Raw genomic sequence first — 18,515 nt, forward strand, 5'->3', positions numbered from 1 at the left:
AAAGACAGTCTCTTCAACAAATGGTGTTGGGAAAATTGGACAGCCACATGCAGAAGAATGAAACTGGACCATTTCCTTACACCACACACAAAAATAGATTCCAAATGGTTGAAAGACCTAAACGTGAGACAGGAGTCCGTCAAAATCCTAAAGGAGAACACAGGTAGCAACCTCTTTGACCTCAGCCGCAGCAACTTCTTCCTAGAAACATCACCAAAGGCACGGGAAGCCAGGGCAAAATGAACTATTGGGATTTCATCAAGATAAAAAGCTTTTGCACAGCAAAAGAAACAGTCCACAAAACCAAAAGACAACCGACAGAATGGGAGAAAATATTTGCAAATGACATATCAGATAAAGGGCTAGTATCCAAAATCTATAAAGAACTTATCAAACTCAACACCCAAAGAACAAATAATCCAATCAAGAAATGGGCAGAAGACATGAACAGACATTTTTCCAAAGAAGACATCCAAATGGCCAACAGGCACATGAAAAAGTGCTCAACATCGCTCGGCATCAGGGAAATCCAAATCAAAACCTCAATGAGATACCACCTCACACCAGTCAGAATGGCTAAAATTAACAAGTCAGGGAATGACAGATGTTGGCGGGGATGTGGAGAAAGGGGAACCCTCCCACACTGTTGGTGGGAATGCAAGCTGGTGCAACCCCTCTGGAAAACAGTATGGAGGTTCCTCAAACAGTTGAAACTAGAGCTACCATTCGATCCAGCAATTGAACTACTGGGTATTTACCCCAAAGGTACAAATGTAGGGACCCGAAGGGTACGTGCACCCCAATGTTTATAGCAGCAATGTCCACAATAGCCAAACTGTGGAAAGAGCCAAGATGTCCATCGACAGATGAATGGATAAAGAAGAGGTGGTATATATACACAATGGAATATTACGCAGCCATCAAAAGGAATGAGATCTTGCCATTTGCAACGACGTGGATGGAACTGGAGGGTGTTATGCTGAGTGAAATAAGTCAATCAGAGAAAGACATGTATCATATGACCTCACTGATATGAGGAATTCTTAATCTCATGAACAAACTGAGTGTTACTGGAGTGGTTGGGGGTGGGAGGGATGGGGTGGCTGGGTGATAGACATTGGGGAGCGTATGTGCTACGGTGAGCGCTGTGAATTGTGCAAGACTGTTGAATCACAGATCTGTACTTCTGAAACAAATAACGCAACATATTTTAAGAAAAAAGAAAAAGAAGAAGATAGCAGGAGAGGAAGAATGAAGGGGAGTAAGTCAGAGGGGGAGACGAACCAGGAGAGATGATGGACTCTGAAAACCAAACTGAGGGTTCTAGAGGGGAGGAGCGTAGGGGAATGGGTTAGCCTGGTGATGGGTATTAAAGAGGGCACATTCTGCGTGTAGCACTGGGTGTTATGAACAAACAAAAAATCATGGAACACTACACCAAAACAAATGATGTAATATATGGTGATTAACATAACAATAAAAAATTTAAAAAAATAAAAGGGAAAAAAAAATGGGCAGACGACATGAACAGACATTTTTCCAAAGAAGACATCCAAATGGCCAACAAACACATGAAAAAGTGCTCAACTTCGCTCGGCATCAGGGAAATCCAAATCAAAACTTCAATGAGATACCACCTCACAGCAATCAGTATGGCTAAAATTAACAAGTCAGGAAACGACAGATGTTGGCGGGGATGCGGAGAAAGGGGAACCCTCCCACACTGTTGGTGGGAATGCAAGCTGGTGCAACCACTCTGGAAAACAGTATGGAGGTTCCTTAAACAGTTGGAAGTAGAGCTACCATACGATCCAGCAATTGCACTACTGGGTATTTACCCCAAAGATACAAATGTAGGGATCCGAAGGGGTACGTGCACCCCAATGTTTATAGCAGCAATGTCCACAATAGCTAAACTGTGGAAAGAGCCAAGATGTCCATCGACAGATGAATGGATAAAGAAGAGGTTGTATATATACACAATGGAATATTATGCAGCCATCAAAAGGAATGAGGTCTTGCCATTTGCAACGACGTGGATGGAACTGGAGGGTGTTATGCTGAGTGAAATAAGTCAATCAGAGAAAGACATGTATCATATGACCTCACTGATATGAGGAATTCTTAATCTCAGGAAACAAACTGAGGGTTGCTGGAGTGCTGGGGGGGGGGTAGGAGGGATGGGGTGGCTGGGTGATAGACATTGGGGAGGGTATGTGCTATGGTGAGCGCTGTGAATTGTGCAAGACTGTTGAATCACAGATCTGTACTTCTGAAACAAATAATGCAATATATGTTAAGAAAAAAAAAAGAAGAAGAAGATAGCAGGAGGGAAAGAATGAAGGGGAGTAAATCGGAGGGGGAGACGAACCATGAGAGACGATGGACTCTGAACAACAAACTGAGGGTTCTAGAGGGGAGGGGGGTAGGGGGATGGGTTAGCCTTGTGATGGGTATTAAAGAGGGCACATTCTGTGTGGAGCACTGGGTGTTATGCACAAACAATGAATCATGGAACACTACATCAAAAACTAGTGATGTAATGTATGGTGATTAACATAACAATAAAACAATTTAAAAAAATTAAAAAGGGGAAACCCTCTTACACTGTTGGTGGGAATGCAAGCTGGTACAGCCACTCTGGAAAACATATGGAGGTTCCTCAAGAAGTTAAAAATAGAGCTACCCTATGACCCAGCAATTGCACTACTGGGTATTTACCCCAAAGACACAGATGTAGTGAAAAGGAGGGCCATACGCACCCCGATGTTCATAGCAGCAATGTCCACAATAGCCAAACTGTGGAAAGAGCCGAGATGCCCATGAACAGATGAATGGATAAAGAAGATGCGGTCCATATATACAATGAAATACTACTCAGCCATCAGAAAGGATGAATACCCAACTTTCACATCCACATGGTTGGGAGTGGAGGAGATTATGCTAAGTGAAATAAGTCAAGCAGAGAAAGTCAATTATCATACGGTTTCACTTATTTGTGGAACATAAGGAATAGCAGGGAGGACATTAGGAGAAGGAAGGGAACAATGAAGGGGGGTAATCGGAGGGAGAGACGAACCATGAGAGACTATGGATTCTGGGAAACAATCTGAGGGTTTTAGAGGGGAGGGGGTGGGGACATGGGTGAGCCCGGTGATGGGTATCAAGGAGGGCACGTACTGCATGGAGCACTGGGTGTTATACAAAAACAATGAATCATGGAACACTACATCAAAACTAATGATGTACTGTATGGTGACTAACGTAACATAATAAAAAAAGGTTTATGAAAAAAATAAAAAACTGAACAGATAATAAATGTTAAAATATGGATGAATGTCAAAAAAATTATGCAGATTAAAAGATGAGTACATACTGTAATTTCCCATTTATATAATTTCTACTTGCAAATATCTACAGTGATAGAAAGCAGGAAATGGTTGCCTGGAGACCAGTTTGGGAATGGAACAAAGGTGCTATTTGGGTGAGGGGGGGGGGAGACACAGGAGGAAAGGATTGCAAGGATGCAACGTGGAACTTTTGGAAATGATAAATATATCCAGCATCTTGATTTTGGTGATGGGTATATGTCTATATCAAAACTTATGAAAATTTACACTTAAGATGTGTGCAGTGTTTTATATGGAAATTGTTCAAATAAAAAAATAAAAAGATTGAAAATTTCACCTTGAATACTTGTTGACAGAAAAGAGTTCTAAGCTGTTGAATCACAGATCTGTACCTCTGAAACAAATAATGCAATATATGTTAAGAAAAAAAAAGAAGAAGATAGCAGGAGGGGAAGAATGAAGGGGAGTAAATCGGAGAGGGAGACCAACCATGAGAGACGATGGACTCTGAAAAACAAACTGAGGGTTCTAGAGGGGAGGGGGGTGGGGGATGGGTTAGCCTGGTGATGGGTATTAAGGAGGGCACGTTCTGCGTGGAGCACTGGGTGTTATGCACAAACAATGAATCATGGAACACTACGTCAAAAACTAACGATGTATGGTGATTAACAAAACAATAAAAAAATTTAAAAAAAAAGAGTTCTAAGGATTGTGCTTTGGGGCATTTCGTGGACGTCCCCCAACAATCATTCCAGGTATTCTCTTCAATTTTCTCCTGTTTTCGTTCTTTTTCTGAATCCTGTCTTCCTCTTTCTTGGTTTGCTCCCTCAGGTTATGGAAGACATACTTCAGGGGTACTGTGAGAAGGGACAGTTCCGTAAAATTACCTCAACAATATGTAGATGACAGCTTGGGTAGGCACAGAATCCGGGTCAGAATTCCTTTTCCATCAAAACTTGGAAGGCATTGGCTATTACCTTCCCTTTTTGCTGTTAAAAATATCAAAGCTATTCTTATTCCTGATAATATTCCTTTGTAGGGATACATTGTTTTTTGTACTGATCTTCCCTTTTCTTCACTCCCTCCATCTCTCTGGAGGCCTGTAGGATTTTCTAATTGCTTCCATCAAAGTTTATGATAATGTGCTTTAGGATGAGATTGAGTTTATCCATTTTGTAAACACCTTCAACCTGAAAACTCATGTCCTTCAACTTTGGCAAATTTTCCTAATGATTTTTTTCCCTCTTTTTTTTCCTCTCAATGGACGTTCTACTCTTCAGGTTTTGGACCTACAGCTTTAGCTCCTTTAATTTTCTTACGCTTTCTTTCTTGTTTTCTATTTTTTTTTAAATCTTTCTGAGCAATTTCCTTAACTCTACCTACCAACCCTTATATTGAGTTTTAAAATTCTATTATATTTCAATTTTTAAGATTTTTTTTTTGAGTGTTTATATGTATGTGTATCATTTTGTTCTTTCATGGATGTACACATACACTTGTTTCTAAAGGCCTGTTAGGGAAAGTTTCTATCTTTGAGGTGTCCTTCCTCCTGGATAGGGGTATGTTCTATAAATCACTGTTTTGGTTTCTCCCACTAGGAAGTATTTCTCAGATACCTTGTGTATTACTTTCCTATTGCCGAACAAATTACTGCAAACTTCCTGGCTTAAAACAGCACAATTGTGGAGGTCAGAAGTCCTAAAACAAGGGTGGCAGCAGGACTGCATTCCTTGTGGAGCTCTAGAAGAAAATGTTTCCTTGTCTTTTCCAGCTTCCTACCACACACCTTGGCTACCTACACACCTTGGCTCACGGCCCCGTTCCTCTATCCTCAAAGCCAGCAGTGTATCATCTTTAAATACCTCTGATTGCATCATCACATCTTCTTCCCTCCATCTGGCCCTTCTGTCTCCCTTTGGTAAGTGATTATATTGGACCAACCTTGTGATTTTATTAGACCCAACCAGATAATCCAGAGTAATCTTACCATCTCAAGACCTTTAACCACATCAGCAAAGTCCCTTTACCATGTAAAGGAACATAATTAGTTTCTGGAGATTAGAATGTAGACACAGTTGCGGCCATTATTCGGCCTACCACATCTAATAACCTTTGTTTACTGATGAGACCACCCATTCAATCTTCATCTTTTCACTGCTGGTCCTGAACATAGATATTTACAATGTTAAGATAATGATTCAACTTTCACACACACATACACACACACACAAAAGAGAGAGAGAGATTTTTCTAAATATATTAATTTTCTGTTACTGTATAACAAATGACCACCAATTTAGCAGTTTAAAACAATGTGTTTATTTTCTCACAATTTCTGTGGCTCGGGGCTCAGAGACTGATTTAACCAGTCTTCTGCTCAGGGTCTCGGAAGGCTCAGTAAAGTCAAGGTGTTGTCCGGGATGTGGTCTCACCTGAGGCTTGGGTATCCCCTTAAAATCTTATTCATTCATTATCTCACAGTCTCTTCTTGTCTGGAACTGAGGTCCCTGATTTCTTGCTGGTTGTTGGCAGGGATAGCTTTCAGCCCTCAGAAGTAATTTTTAGGTCCCAGCCATGTGGCCCTCCACAACATAGCAGCTTACTTCTTCAAAGCCAACAGGAATCTCTCTCCAGTCGGCTAAAGGATCTTAGATCATATAATAACAGGCACAATGCAACCATCACCTTTGGCATGTAATGTAACCCAACCAATTCACAGGTCTGATCACACTCAAGGACACAGGGTAATACAGGGTGTATACTCCAGGGGGTGGGAGTCCTGGGAGCCACAAAAGAATTCTGCCTACAACATCATGTATTAATTTTGAATCTTTCTTTTAGAAAAAGAAGTTTAAAGATTTAAATGGAAGCTGAGCTCTTCAATTCTTCTTGGTACCGTTTTTATATCTTAACACATTTAAAACCAGGGCTAAAATGTGTGTGTGATGGGGGCTGGGGGGAGAAAGTAATTTACCGATTACCAAATACATGCCAAGTAGGGTGCTAGATTCCTTTACTTTATAGCTTACTTCCTGTCTGAGAAAAGAACAGCATTTGAACCACAGAGGCACTAAAAAAAGCATGTAGTCAAATCAATTATTAGCATGTTCTTAAGGCTTTTAAGTACAGAGAAGAAAATTAGACAATGATAGTAACTGTCATTAAGTTGAAAGTTCCAAATTTTCCTAAATGAGGAACTGAGCATGCTTTTGATGGTTTGGAAAACAAATACTCCACATTTCCCAGCAAATGAACTTTTTTTTTTTAAAGCAAAACAGATTTTAGTTGCACAGAATTTAAAACAGACTGTAGCTTATGTAACGAAATTTAATGGCCTAAAATATCTTCTCCTAAATCATGCCAGACAGATTTTATTAATCTATGAATTAAATTTACTCTAGGATGGCACTGCACATATTTAATCATAGTCAAATCTTTCTTCATCTAGAAGATCAAATACAGCTAATATTGCTTCGAAAATAAAAACTACAAAGGACCACAGAATTAAGAAACATTTTAAACCACATTTAAACTCAAATATTGCTTAACCCGACTTTCATCCTGAAGCATCAAGGGGAAGTATGAAGTATGGTCTTTGTGCAGAGCAATCAAGATAAAAACATCAAATAATTTCAGTTTTCAAAATGGTTTTATTAAATATTTAAAGACCTGTATGAAAGTCTTTGGTAATATAGTAATGTTAGAACATACGCAGCAAATCATAAACACAAGTTGAAAACCAACTCAAAATAATAATGGCTATTTTTAATAGCTAGTTCTGTTACTACACAAACACAGGCTGATATGATAGTTGAAAAACAACAAATATGAAATGGCCAAACATCAGAGAAATAACTGACTCATAATAATATAGAACACCTAAATTATTTCACTGATATAAAAATGCACTGAAATGTTTGTGTTCACGAATAAGATATCATGATAATAACATATGCTTGAAGGTCAAAAGAAAATTTCTTCTTATAAAATCATAAAAATTTTAAGAAGCCTTTTGGCCAAAAATGCCTCATTGTTGGTCTCAACCCAGAGAAATATTTTGGAAAACTGGAAGAAAAACTATTTCATAGTTGTTGAGGTGTCTCAAGACGGTTGAAAAAGAAGATATTTTCCCCATTCTTATTTGGGCATTTTTCACGCATTCACACATGGCATAAATTTAAACTTTGAACTGGCATGTAGAAAATCCTGTATGAGGAAATCACAATCCAGATATAATCACAGTCCAGAAATAAAAGCAATTTCTGAACACAGCACAAAAGAATATTTGCAGTGCCCTGTCTCCTTACTGGTGAATTAGGCATTCACTGCAGAGAGGTGTTCACACTGTGACCCAAAGACCAAATCAACACATGTTGGTAAGTGAGACAGCATTTGGAAGCTCCTTACAAGGAAGCAAATGAAATGAAGAGTATATATCATTTCTATAAGTTAAATATATATATATATATTATATATGTACATATATGGGGATGGGAAGCTGGAATCACAAAGAAGTCAATGTAATGGCACACTAGGTAATAAACACCAACTCTGAACACTAAAAAAAGGTGGGTGAAACCGAGGGCAATTACTTGAAAGCATCCAAATGCCAACAAGCCAGTGAAAAATTACAGGACAGCGAAAAAGTAAACATACACAGGTAAGCCCAGCATCTGGGGCTACTATTCTCATAGGGACATCTGCTGAGGAGGCAAGCTGAGCAGGGCTTTCAAAAGACTCACAGGAGGGCGCCTGGGTGGCTCAGATGGTTAGGCGTCTGCTTTCGGCTCGGGTCATGATCCCAGGGTCCTGGGATCGAGTCCCGCATCGGGCTCCCTGCTCCTTGGGAGCCTGCTTCTCCCTCTGCTTCTCTCTCCCTCTGTCTCTCTCATGAATAAATGAATAAAATCTTTAAAAAAAAAAAAAAAAAGACTCACAGGAAAGGGGACAAAAAGTTCAGGGCTTATCAAAGAGAAAGGACTCTGGTAAAGGCTTCTGGCTTTGGATGGGGACTGAATCCAACTTCAAAATCTCAAGCCCTTGATTTAAGGTAATTCAAGATCCTAATTACCCCTACCTGCCTTCTGAAAGCAAAACTAAATCAATTCTGAATCTCCCGGAAATAACCTCTGCTCTCTCTCACATACATTCAATGTCAACACACAAAATAACAAGTAGGTGTACTAGGAGAGAAATCAACATCACGAAAAACAGAACCACAGGGCAGCAGATATCCAATTATCACACACAGACTTTAAAGTGACTGTTTATACAAGAAAATCAGACAAGACTGAGAATTTTGTCAGAAAATTTTTCCAAGTACCAAGTGGATATTCTAGAACTGGGAAAAAAAAAAAACCTACTAAAGATGATAATTTAGTGAATGGGTTTAAAAAATTAGACATAGCTTAAGAAAAAAAATAGTAAACTGTAACACAGTTTCAGAAAGAAATATCCAGAATGAAGATAGGGAAAAGGATAGAAAATACAGAATTAAATATGGTTGAAAGTTTTCGAAAACTGACAAAAATTATTTTTAGGTCATTAGTTAATGCTGAACAACTCCATAGCACATAAGTATATGTGCTGACATATCCACACAATCCATGATGTGGGAAACTTCTTAAGACAAACCATTATCTTCAATAAATTGCAAGTAAGAAGAGAGATGAAACAGAAACCCAAAGGTTAAAGAGACTTCAGAACCAGAGCAACCAATCACAGTATGTGGACAGTAACTGGATCCTGACTCAAACAATTGTCCTAGGGAAAAAAACAACTGTGAGATCTGCCAGACAACCTGAACACTAATTGGATGTGATGATATCAGAAAAAGTATCTTTTGGAGATACGTATTTACAGATGAAACAGAATGACTGAAATCTGCTAAATACAAACAGGGCAAGTAACAGGGTTATAAATTAAACACAATTTGCCGTAAGTATTGAAATAAGTGATAGATTCATGCAAATTCATTGTACTTTTCAGTTTACTTTGTTCAAAATTCACCATAATAAAGTTTTATAGACTTATTTTGGTACTCTTGATCATCTTTACTATTTACATGTGCATTTTAGTTGGTTCTGTGATCTTTGTCTTTGTTTTTGCCTATTACTTAGAGATTTGTAGATCTTATTATGTATTAGAAAAACTAGCCCTTTCTCATTAGTTGCCAGAATTCTTCATTTTGTTTATGGTTGTTTTGTGGCATAGCTTTCTATTTTAAAGTGGTGAGATTTACCAAAAGAATACTTTTATCAGTGTATGTCATACTTGAAAAGACATACTTTCCTACTTCACATTTATAATGTTCATCCACGGTTTCTTTTGGTACTTTGATTTCACTTTTTCCGCCTCTACATTTAAAGTCTAACTCAACTGGAATTTATAAGAGTGAAAATGGGACCAAACTATTCTTTTTCCCAATAGCTATCAGCTGTCCCAACACAAATTACTGAATAATCCATGTTTCTACTGATTTGAAATGCTGCGCTTGGGTTACTGAATTCCCACATACATCCTAAATGTTTCTGGGCTATTTCATTGACTTGTCTATTGCAAACCAGTAGCATTCTGTTTCACTTACTTATGTCTTATATTGTAATAAGTTATTTACCAAATTAAAAAATTTCTCCTAGCTATTCTTGTATGATTATTCGAGATATACTTCTGATGATTTTCACATTTAAAAATCCTCATAGGATAAATATGAATAAAACTGCTACCCTTATACTAAGCCTTTCTAGTCAAGAACAAAAATCATTTTTTCCAGTAATTCAAACCTCTCATATCTCTTAGTAAGCAGTGTGTCTTGATTTATGGTGTCTGGTACATAGTAAACATGGTTACTGAATGAATGACTCTATTGAACCAGTATTTGGGGATTAAGTATCATTATTCGAAAAGTCTGAAAACTTTAAGAAATCAGTGGAGCTTATAAACAGAGTACCTTTTGGATGTTACAGAAAAAAATCCTAACTAATTAAAACCTTTAATCAGTATCTTTTTTGTACACCTGTACAAAAATTTTCATGGATATTCAGAATGACCTTAAAGCTCTGTACAATTCCAAGGTATCCTCAAAATCACAACAAACACACACACACATAATTTCATATTCACTTACCATAACATGTACTCTCTTAAATCCTACTCATTTGAAAATTAACAGTTTAACTGGGTAGCTAAAGAAGGAAATCATTAGGTTAAAAAACAAGCTAATAGATTATTGCATTAAATTAGGAGAGGTAATCAAGACATGAACTAAGCTAATGGCAACAGAACTAGAAAAAGATTAACCAAATAAAGGGGAAAAAACAGAGTCTAAAAGGATCCCAGCATTTGAGCTGTGGTGGCAGAGAATAATGGCACTAACCACAGAAATAGGCAAATTATGAGGTTAGTCAATTTTAAGGAAGATGATAATTTTAACTTAACGCAGGCTGAATTGGAGGCGAGGAGCGACAGGGCAAAGTCCAGTGCACAATCAAGATCAAGTACTAGCGGGTGGGGCTGAGACAATGATTTGACAGTCATAAGCCCAGAAGTGATGATGAAGCTATGGAAATCAATGTTATCTGAAAACTGTTTATTTGAACCCATCTTACTGGTTAACAAAAGATAAATGAAGTGCTACAGCTCACCCTTATTCTAAGCGTAGTTACTTCTTAAAAAAAAAAAAAAAAAAGGTAAATGATGATGTGTCTGGGTGGCTCCGTCGGTTAAGCGTCTGCCTTCGGCTCAGGTCATGATCCCAGGGTCCCAGGATCAAGTCAGGCATCTGGCCACTCGTGTGCTCTCTCTCTCAAATAGTCTTTTTTTTTTTTTTTTTTTTTTAAAGTGAATGAGTAAAATAGAAAAATATGCAAAAGGTATTATGGTTCTCTTTTTAAAAAACTCAATTACATAAAGTTAAAAAGGAAACCAGTCAATATTGATAACTGAATTTTATAATCAGTAATGCCTAGCAATCAAGCAGGGAAACTCCAAAGATATTTACTGTTGGGTCTATTAGAGAATGGGAAAGAAGGGGATGTGAAGGGACATTACCACATAAATCATTAATTAACAAACAGCCCTTCTAAATCACCAAAATTAATCGTTAACAAAGAATAGCAAGTTGAAGCTTGGCTTAAATGCTGGGATCCTTTTAGACTCTGTTTTTCCCCCCCTTTGTTTGGTTTAATCTTTTTCTATTTCTGTTGCCATTAGCTTAGTTCATGTCTTGATTACCTCTCCCAATTTAGGTGAAGCTTGTGTGAGTTTTACATTGATATGTGTATTTATAGAGTTACAATACACATTTTAGATGGAATAAAAAAAACAAAAAACAAAAAAGAGTCTTTGAGTTTCAGATTCCATCTCATGACATCAGTCGGCTTCATAATCCACCTTTTACTGTTAAACTTTGGGACAGAGAACATGTCAATATGCTATTTTACACCACGCTCCAAGTCCAGGTGTAAACTCAGCAAAGATTAATTAAAACCCTAATCATTAAGCTGCATTAATCTAAGCCAAATACCAGTAACTCTGTAACAGGAAAAGCTTCAAAAATGTAAGACTTTCATTGTACCTAACAATTTAATAAGTTAAAAGAATTCTGGTAACCCAGAACATAATACAGACATGATCTGTAATCTTTTTGTTAATTGGAAGCCATTTTATTTGACAGCATCCATCACAGTAAGTTTTCAATTTATAACCTGTATTTTTTTGTTAATTTTGCCTTGGCCTATTCCAAATTAGGTATTTTGCCATGTTATACTGGCTTCAAAGTGTAACATTTACTATTCAAGTTGAATCTTTCCAATACCCTCATTTAAAATGTTTTAGCACTACATGTTAACAGCTTCGAAACTTTACCAAAGGGGGACGGTAAGTTTAAGTGCATTTATCTAAGAGTAGACAGAAAAAGTGAATAATGCCTTTAATCTAGCTTTGACTCCACTGAGTTCTTAAAGGTGGGTGGGATACACATACCACAGATAACATATGAACAGTATATTTTTAAATAATTTGTGGTGATTTTATATATCCTGTATTATACATATTACAGATTAAAGATTCTATCTAAAATAGACATTTTCTGGGAGTTGCTCCATGGGAATTCCAGAGGAGCATTGTAATGTTTATATTGTTTGGAATATATATCCACAAGTAACTGAACTCTGCATGAAACCAAAATAAGCCTTTCAAGTATTTAAAATAAATTTTCCAACATCATCCTGAGGTGAAAAGTGATTTTTGGTTATGCTTTCATTCCAAGTATATACTGTAAAGAATTTCTCATTAATAAGGCTTTACATGAAATTGTGTGTCATGACCTGGTATTTCCTGAATGATGACTTTAAAAACTACTTAAACCTTACTTCCTTATTAAATATTAAGAAGAAAGACTCCTCAGAGGTATATGGGGGTCAGCTTCTGGACCTTTATGGAAAATTTAACAGCCAGATTTTATCTACCCTTAATGATGAGATCCATGGAACTCAAATTTGCAAAAAAGGAGAAGTGATCTAAAACTACTTGGTATGAACAGACTGTCTAAAAGCACTGCCTTAGTTTTTATTATTTTTACACAAAAACCTTCAACAGCTTACCACTGAAAATACACTCAACTTCCTTAAATTGCCATTGGCAGTCCTTCATGATCTCACTCAACCTTAACTCTTTTTGAGTATCACGGTAAAAACTATATCCCAACCCACCCAAACTGCCAGTTCTCCAAATACACTTCCCTCTTCCTGACTCTTCCTCAGGCTGTCCTCTTTTCCAGAACAATAAACCCTATGCCGCTCTCTCAGTCCACCTATCCTTTCAAGATCTACCTATGCTATTCATCAATGAAGCTTTCTCCGATCATCTCAGGCAAAAATGGTTTATTCATTTCTATGGTGTTTTGAATGTTGCACTCCTACAAGATTTCCTGAAAGGACTGAATGGAGACCTGAGGACAGCTACTCACCAACCGAATGCCAAACTCTGGCAAGTGCAGGGTTGCTATGTGGACAAGCTGTGACTGCTTGGTTGCTCTTCCTGCTAGCTTCGCTGTGGATGTTCCCTGTGTTGGCTTAAACGACACATGCAAATGTAGCTTTTCCCTACTGTGGTACCAGCAAGCTGTAAGTAACTGAATAGAGCTGTACTTTAAAGGCCAAGAAATTTCTAGGAACATGACGTAACTTGAAACAATTCTAATTCTGTTCTCACCTGACCACAGCCCCTGAGCAAAAGGAAGAGGCACGTAGTAAATGACAGCAGGAAGTCCTACTTCGACTGTATTTTCTCTTCTCCTCTGTGATCCCTAGAGATCTGTGAATGAAATAAGATTACAGAGTTTTTCCTAGAATGCCTCTGGCCAATTCTCTAATTTCCTAAGGATTGATAGTAACTCCAGGAATTATACTGGTGGGCCATAAAATCCGGAACGATGTAGAAGTGAAATCGATCTGATCTAGGTAGGCTCATATCCAAATTCTTTCACATACTGAGCAAAACTCATTGTAGATAAAGGCTACTCAATGGAAGCTTAGTAACAAACAGCTAGAAAAGAAACACCTTGAACTTTTTCCCAACCTTATTGCTGCAATCAGTTTTAAGTAAGAAGTGGCAATGACAAGTTAAGTGTAGATTATCTCTAATATGTAATAGAAACCACGTTTTAAAAATTTGGGAGGTGAAAAAGAAGTTATGAGAAAACAGTAAATTTGTTTGTAGTCTACGTTCATTTGACTAGAACTAAAAATTTTAGATTAAAATATCTTTGTAGATTAAAATCCATCACATAATTAAACCTCAGCCTGAAAAGTAACACAAACCTACAGTGTCCAAGTTGTTCTATAGATTACAAAAAAAAAAGAAGAAAGAAAATGCCAACACATATTTTATATGCCTAAATGATCGTTTTAGACTTAACATCAACCTAAAAAAGAAACCCTCCAATCAAATATCTGGAACAAAAAAATCACCTCATTTAGGGGCACCTGGGTGGCTCAGTCGTTGAGCGTCTGCCTTTGGCTCAGGTCATGATCCCGGGGTCCTGGGATCAAGCCCTGCATCGGGCTCCCTGCTCCGCGGGGAGCCTGCTTCTCCCTCTCCCACTCCCCCTGCTTGTGTTCCCTCTCTCGCTCTGTCTCTATCAAATAAATAAATAAAATTTAAAAAAAAAAACACCTCATTTAGAAACTCTACCATAATTATGCTTTTTAAACCTCTTTTTAATTCTTGGTACAGATTCTAGCCCAGCAGAATAAACCTAATTAAAGAACAAATGAAAAATGGCTTTTAAAAGAACTGTATAGGGGTGCCTGGGTGGACCAGTCGTTAAGCGTCTGCCTTCGGCTCAGGTCATGATCCCAGGGTCCTGGGACCGAGCCCCGCATCGGGCTCCCTGCTCCGCGGGAAGCCTGCTTCTCCCTCTCCCACTCCCCCTGCTTGTGTTCCCTCTCTCGCTGTGTCTCTCTCTGTCAAATAAATAAAATTTTAAAAATAAATAAATAAAAGAACTGTATAGAAGAACACTGCTACTTGTTTGTATAAAAGAACGCCGTATATGTATGAAAAATACGGATACTTGTCTGTTGGTTTCAAATGTGAAATCAAAACAGCAGGGCCACACGAGCGCAGAACTCTGCTGCTTCATAACAATTCCATTAGTGAGTCCCCCGAAAGATCCCAAGCAGAGCTCATTAGAGTTTCTGACCTAAAATTTAGATGGGAAGCTATTTTGAAAACCACTATGAACTGTAAATCTGAATTCTGAGTAGCAAGAATAACTTACATGCCACAAAAAATAAAAAATAAAAGTAACATGTATAACGTGCCAGACTCCTGACCTAGCACTTTCCAATGTACCCCACGTAATCTTCACAAAAATCTGAAGTAGGCACTATTATCGCCCCCCTTTTCCAGAGAAAACAACGGGGGCCCTGAGAGGCTGAGTAATTTACTAGGAAGCCAGTCTGGCTCAAGTCCCCTGTTTTCAAGCACTATTCTCTTGGCTTCTAAAACCGAAAGTTACTCCACAGGCAACGTATGGAAATTATATTTCAATACGTATCTATTTTGAACAGGAAGAAAGGTTTCAAAAGATAAGAAAAAGAATACTGGGAATATCATATAGTAGAAACAGGGTTTTATTTTTGAAAGCAGAAAAAGTACCTAGCATTCTAGAATACAATGTACCAATATTTTTATATATCTGGCTTAGAATACCTAGAATGTGGTGAATGAAGTGTCTGCATTCCTATCTTTTAAAAACATTAACGTTTTTGCAAATCTGTTTTAATTTATATGTGAAATAAAACAGGAAAGCCTGTTTTAACTTATATGTGAATACGAGTACTTCACTTGAAGAATACAAAAAACACATACTAGAAGAGTACTAGCAAATTCTGAAGGTTTATTGTATTCGCTGACTACATATGTACATACCCAGAAGTTCCTTTAAATGATTTCCATCCAGGGCCTCATGTAGATATCAATAATGGTTTGATTCTAAAACTGATTTCTACCACTTGCTTTGCATAGTTTATTTAAAGTAAATTCCAATCCTCTGTCACCTATGCCTTGTGGCACGGGATCTGAGGCTTATCAGACTGAACATGTCCCAGAACTTCAGACCAGAAAGAGGCCCAGTGAAAAGATCATGAAAACAGACAGTACCTATGACAGTGGGTACCTGTGAGAGAGTTTCACACCAGTTCTTCCAGGCGGTCGAAAGAGCAATGTTCTCGGGGAAAACCAGTTCTTCAAGCAAAGGAGTAGCCACTAAGCCTGAGTACTAACTGTTCTCTTCCCATTGGTGTGTGTGTCATTTTCTGGACTGCTACTTTTTATGGATTCCAGCAAATTTTTAATTCGCTCACTTGCAGGCTTCTTCCTTTTCTTCTTGGCAAGAGACACACTGCTTAGCACTGAAGGCTGTAGCAGTGACGCCAGCCCCCAGGGCTGATGACTTGATGGGGAAGGGCGGTCTTTATCTTCCTGACTTAAAATCCAGGCACTTTCTTGGGCCAGATCTACAAATTTTTGTAGCTGGCTTTGATTTACGTTTTTGCTGATGTTGAGAGACGTTTCAAAAGGATTCTGAATGTGCAGTGGAGAAGACTCTGGTTTGTTCTGTTCCCTTCCCTATAGATTATTGTAAGGAAGAGAAAATGTATAAATATACGAAAGGCTCAGCTATAAGAACGATTTCGTTTAACAAAATGTCAAAAACAGGGCAAATCCCAGCATTTACAGAGTAAAGAACTGCTTTCCTAAGAGAATTGGGTATGTATGCATATTATGTATTTGTGTGTGTGTGTGTGTGTGTGTGTGTGTACTTCTGGCTGATTTTTTTACCACTGTAGTTCTGTGATTATTCTTTAGAGAAGAATAAATTAGGTTTATGAGCTATGGATGATGATGCTCAGATGAGAGGTATCTAGACTAACTCAATCAACAGAAGTATTTTTGAAGTATCAACTTTGACCTAAGAGGATAAAGCGAGGAAGGGGAAAAAAAATGAAAAATAGCAGAAAATAAAATGAAGACACTTATTTTTGAGACTTGCTAAAAACAACAGAAGCACACAAAATTAGAATCCTTAAATTAAATACAGTAATTAATGTTTCCCAAGAATAAAGTCAGAAAGGAAGAGAAGGAACAAAGGATTATTCATTATTCATTTTAAAACACTGAAAGTTTCCTATTACATTCCTAAAGATCCAACTTACATAAGGCCCTGACAGGTTAAGACCACATCTCATAGAAATAAAAAGAAAAGCTAAAGCTGTGATTTATATGACCATATCACATGTACTATTAAAATATTAACAAAACGCATGTCCAAGATTCTCCAGTGTGAGCAGCACCTCTTTACTCCCTAACTTCCGTCATGCCATGCCCATCAGGGGTCCTGCCTGTCCAGCAACTCTGCCGTCTAGGGCTAAGAGCACCGAAAGGCTAAGGAACTTCCCGTGACCAGTGACCTTCTCATAGGGAATCTAATGCCACAGGAGCTTGCATCTCAGGGCTCTGGGTCCCCTCCTCCCTTCCCCACACTGTGTTGTTGTTGTTGTTGTTGTTGTTAAACAAAATCTCCACGACCAGGATTAAGAGGCAAGGATGAAAAAAGGACGAGCTGAGTAAGACAACAAAAAAGAGTATCTGCTTACGTGTTTTACGTAGCCAGTCTTACAATGGTTGTAACCAAGTACCCAAATGCTAAGCAGAATAAACCCAAATAGAGAGCTCTCTCAAATCCCCCACTTGGTAACAAATTTTGCCTAGAATTCTGCTCTGGATTTGCTTTTTAAAAAAAAAAAAATGTCTATTATTCCAGCTGAAGCAAAATCATAAATTCATCTGCCTCAACAAATTTAGAACTCAAACTGAGAGAATCACTAAAATCGATAGGGCTGTGTATCCTACTTCTTCCATGGACAAAAAAGCAGTTTAACAAGAACTGTATATAAAATTTTTTCCAGAAAATTTTTCAGAAGAGTCCACATTTTGAAGGATGCTGTATTAGATGCTGAAAGAGCTGGCTTCTGCTCTTCCAAATAACTAGATGAATGATCGCATGCAGCTCCTCGAGGCATCAATTTCCTTATTAGTACCTATTACTGTGCAGTTGAAATACCCTAACATGTTAGAGCACTCTGAAAACTAATTAAATACTAGTAAAGCAGAAGACTAGATACTTCGTCATCAAATATTATTTACCTGTCGAATATTTATGGAATTTTTATTGAAAGCGAAATTGCCAAAATATTCAAAAAATTCTTTCAGTAGTGATTCTGCAAGAAAATAAAATGAGGAAAATAAGAGGAAGGTCTGTTTCAATTAAAAACAAATGAACAAAGGGAAAAAAAAACACCTACCTAGTGTTTCTGTGTTTCCTGAAGGTTTAATTCTATTCAAGTCATGAATAAATGTACAGTTGTGGCCTTCTATTATACATTTATCTTCTGCATCTTCAAAAAACAGAAATGGAAAACATTTCACATTTCAAAGATACTGCCTACTTCAGAAAAGGAATCTATAAGTAACTAAATCAAAGTTACAGACTAATGTGTCCTATTATTAGTCAGCGTTATAGATATTTACAGTTAATAGGATTTAAAACTCCTTACCAAAAAGATTTGAGACTAATTACAGTAGAGCGAAATTAGCATT

At 37.6% G+C, this 18,515-nt stretch overlaps 1 protein-coding gene and 1 long non-coding RNA gene across 2 annotated transcripts in view; both read right to left on the bottom strand.

Annotated features, from left to right (window-relative positions):
* Positions 1–5,645: 5,645 nt before the first annotated feature.
* LOC148163630 (uncharacterized) lies at positions 5,646–13,909 on the bottom strand. The gene is made up of 2 exons (XR_015768795.1): positions 13,563–13,909; positions 5,646–13,482 (listed from the first exon to the last, which is right to left on the bottom strand). It is a non-coding gene; the product is annotated as an uncharacterized LOC148163630 (long non-coding RNA).
* Positions 13,910–15,733: 1,824 nt separating this feature from the next.
* Positions 15,734–18,515, bottom strand: part of MTPAP (mitochondrial poly(A) polymerase) — a 30,319-nt gene continuing 27,537 nt past the window's right edge. Inside the window, exons 7-9 of the mRNA XM_028120932.2 lie at positions 18,221–18,313; positions 18,063–18,136; positions 15,734–16,484 (exon numbers count right to left, since the gene is read on the bottom strand). Of these exons, the coding sequence (XP_027976733.1) occupies positions 16,122–16,484; positions 18,063–18,136; positions 18,221–18,313 (530 nt within the window). The 3' untranslated portion in view covers positions 15,734–16,121. The remainder of the gene's footprint in view (positions 16,485–18,062; positions 18,137–18,220; positions 18,314–18,515) is intronic.

The sequence above is a fragment of the Eumetopias jubatus genome, unplaced genomic scaffold, assembly GCF_037043125.1.
Source record: "Eumetopias jubatus isolate StellerSeaLion01/CBP00866 unplaced genomic scaffold, mEumJub1_p1.0 scaffold_8, whole genome shotgun sequence".
NCBI lineage: Eukaryota > Metazoa > Chordata > Mammalia > Carnivora > Otariidae > Eumetopias > Eumetopias jubatus.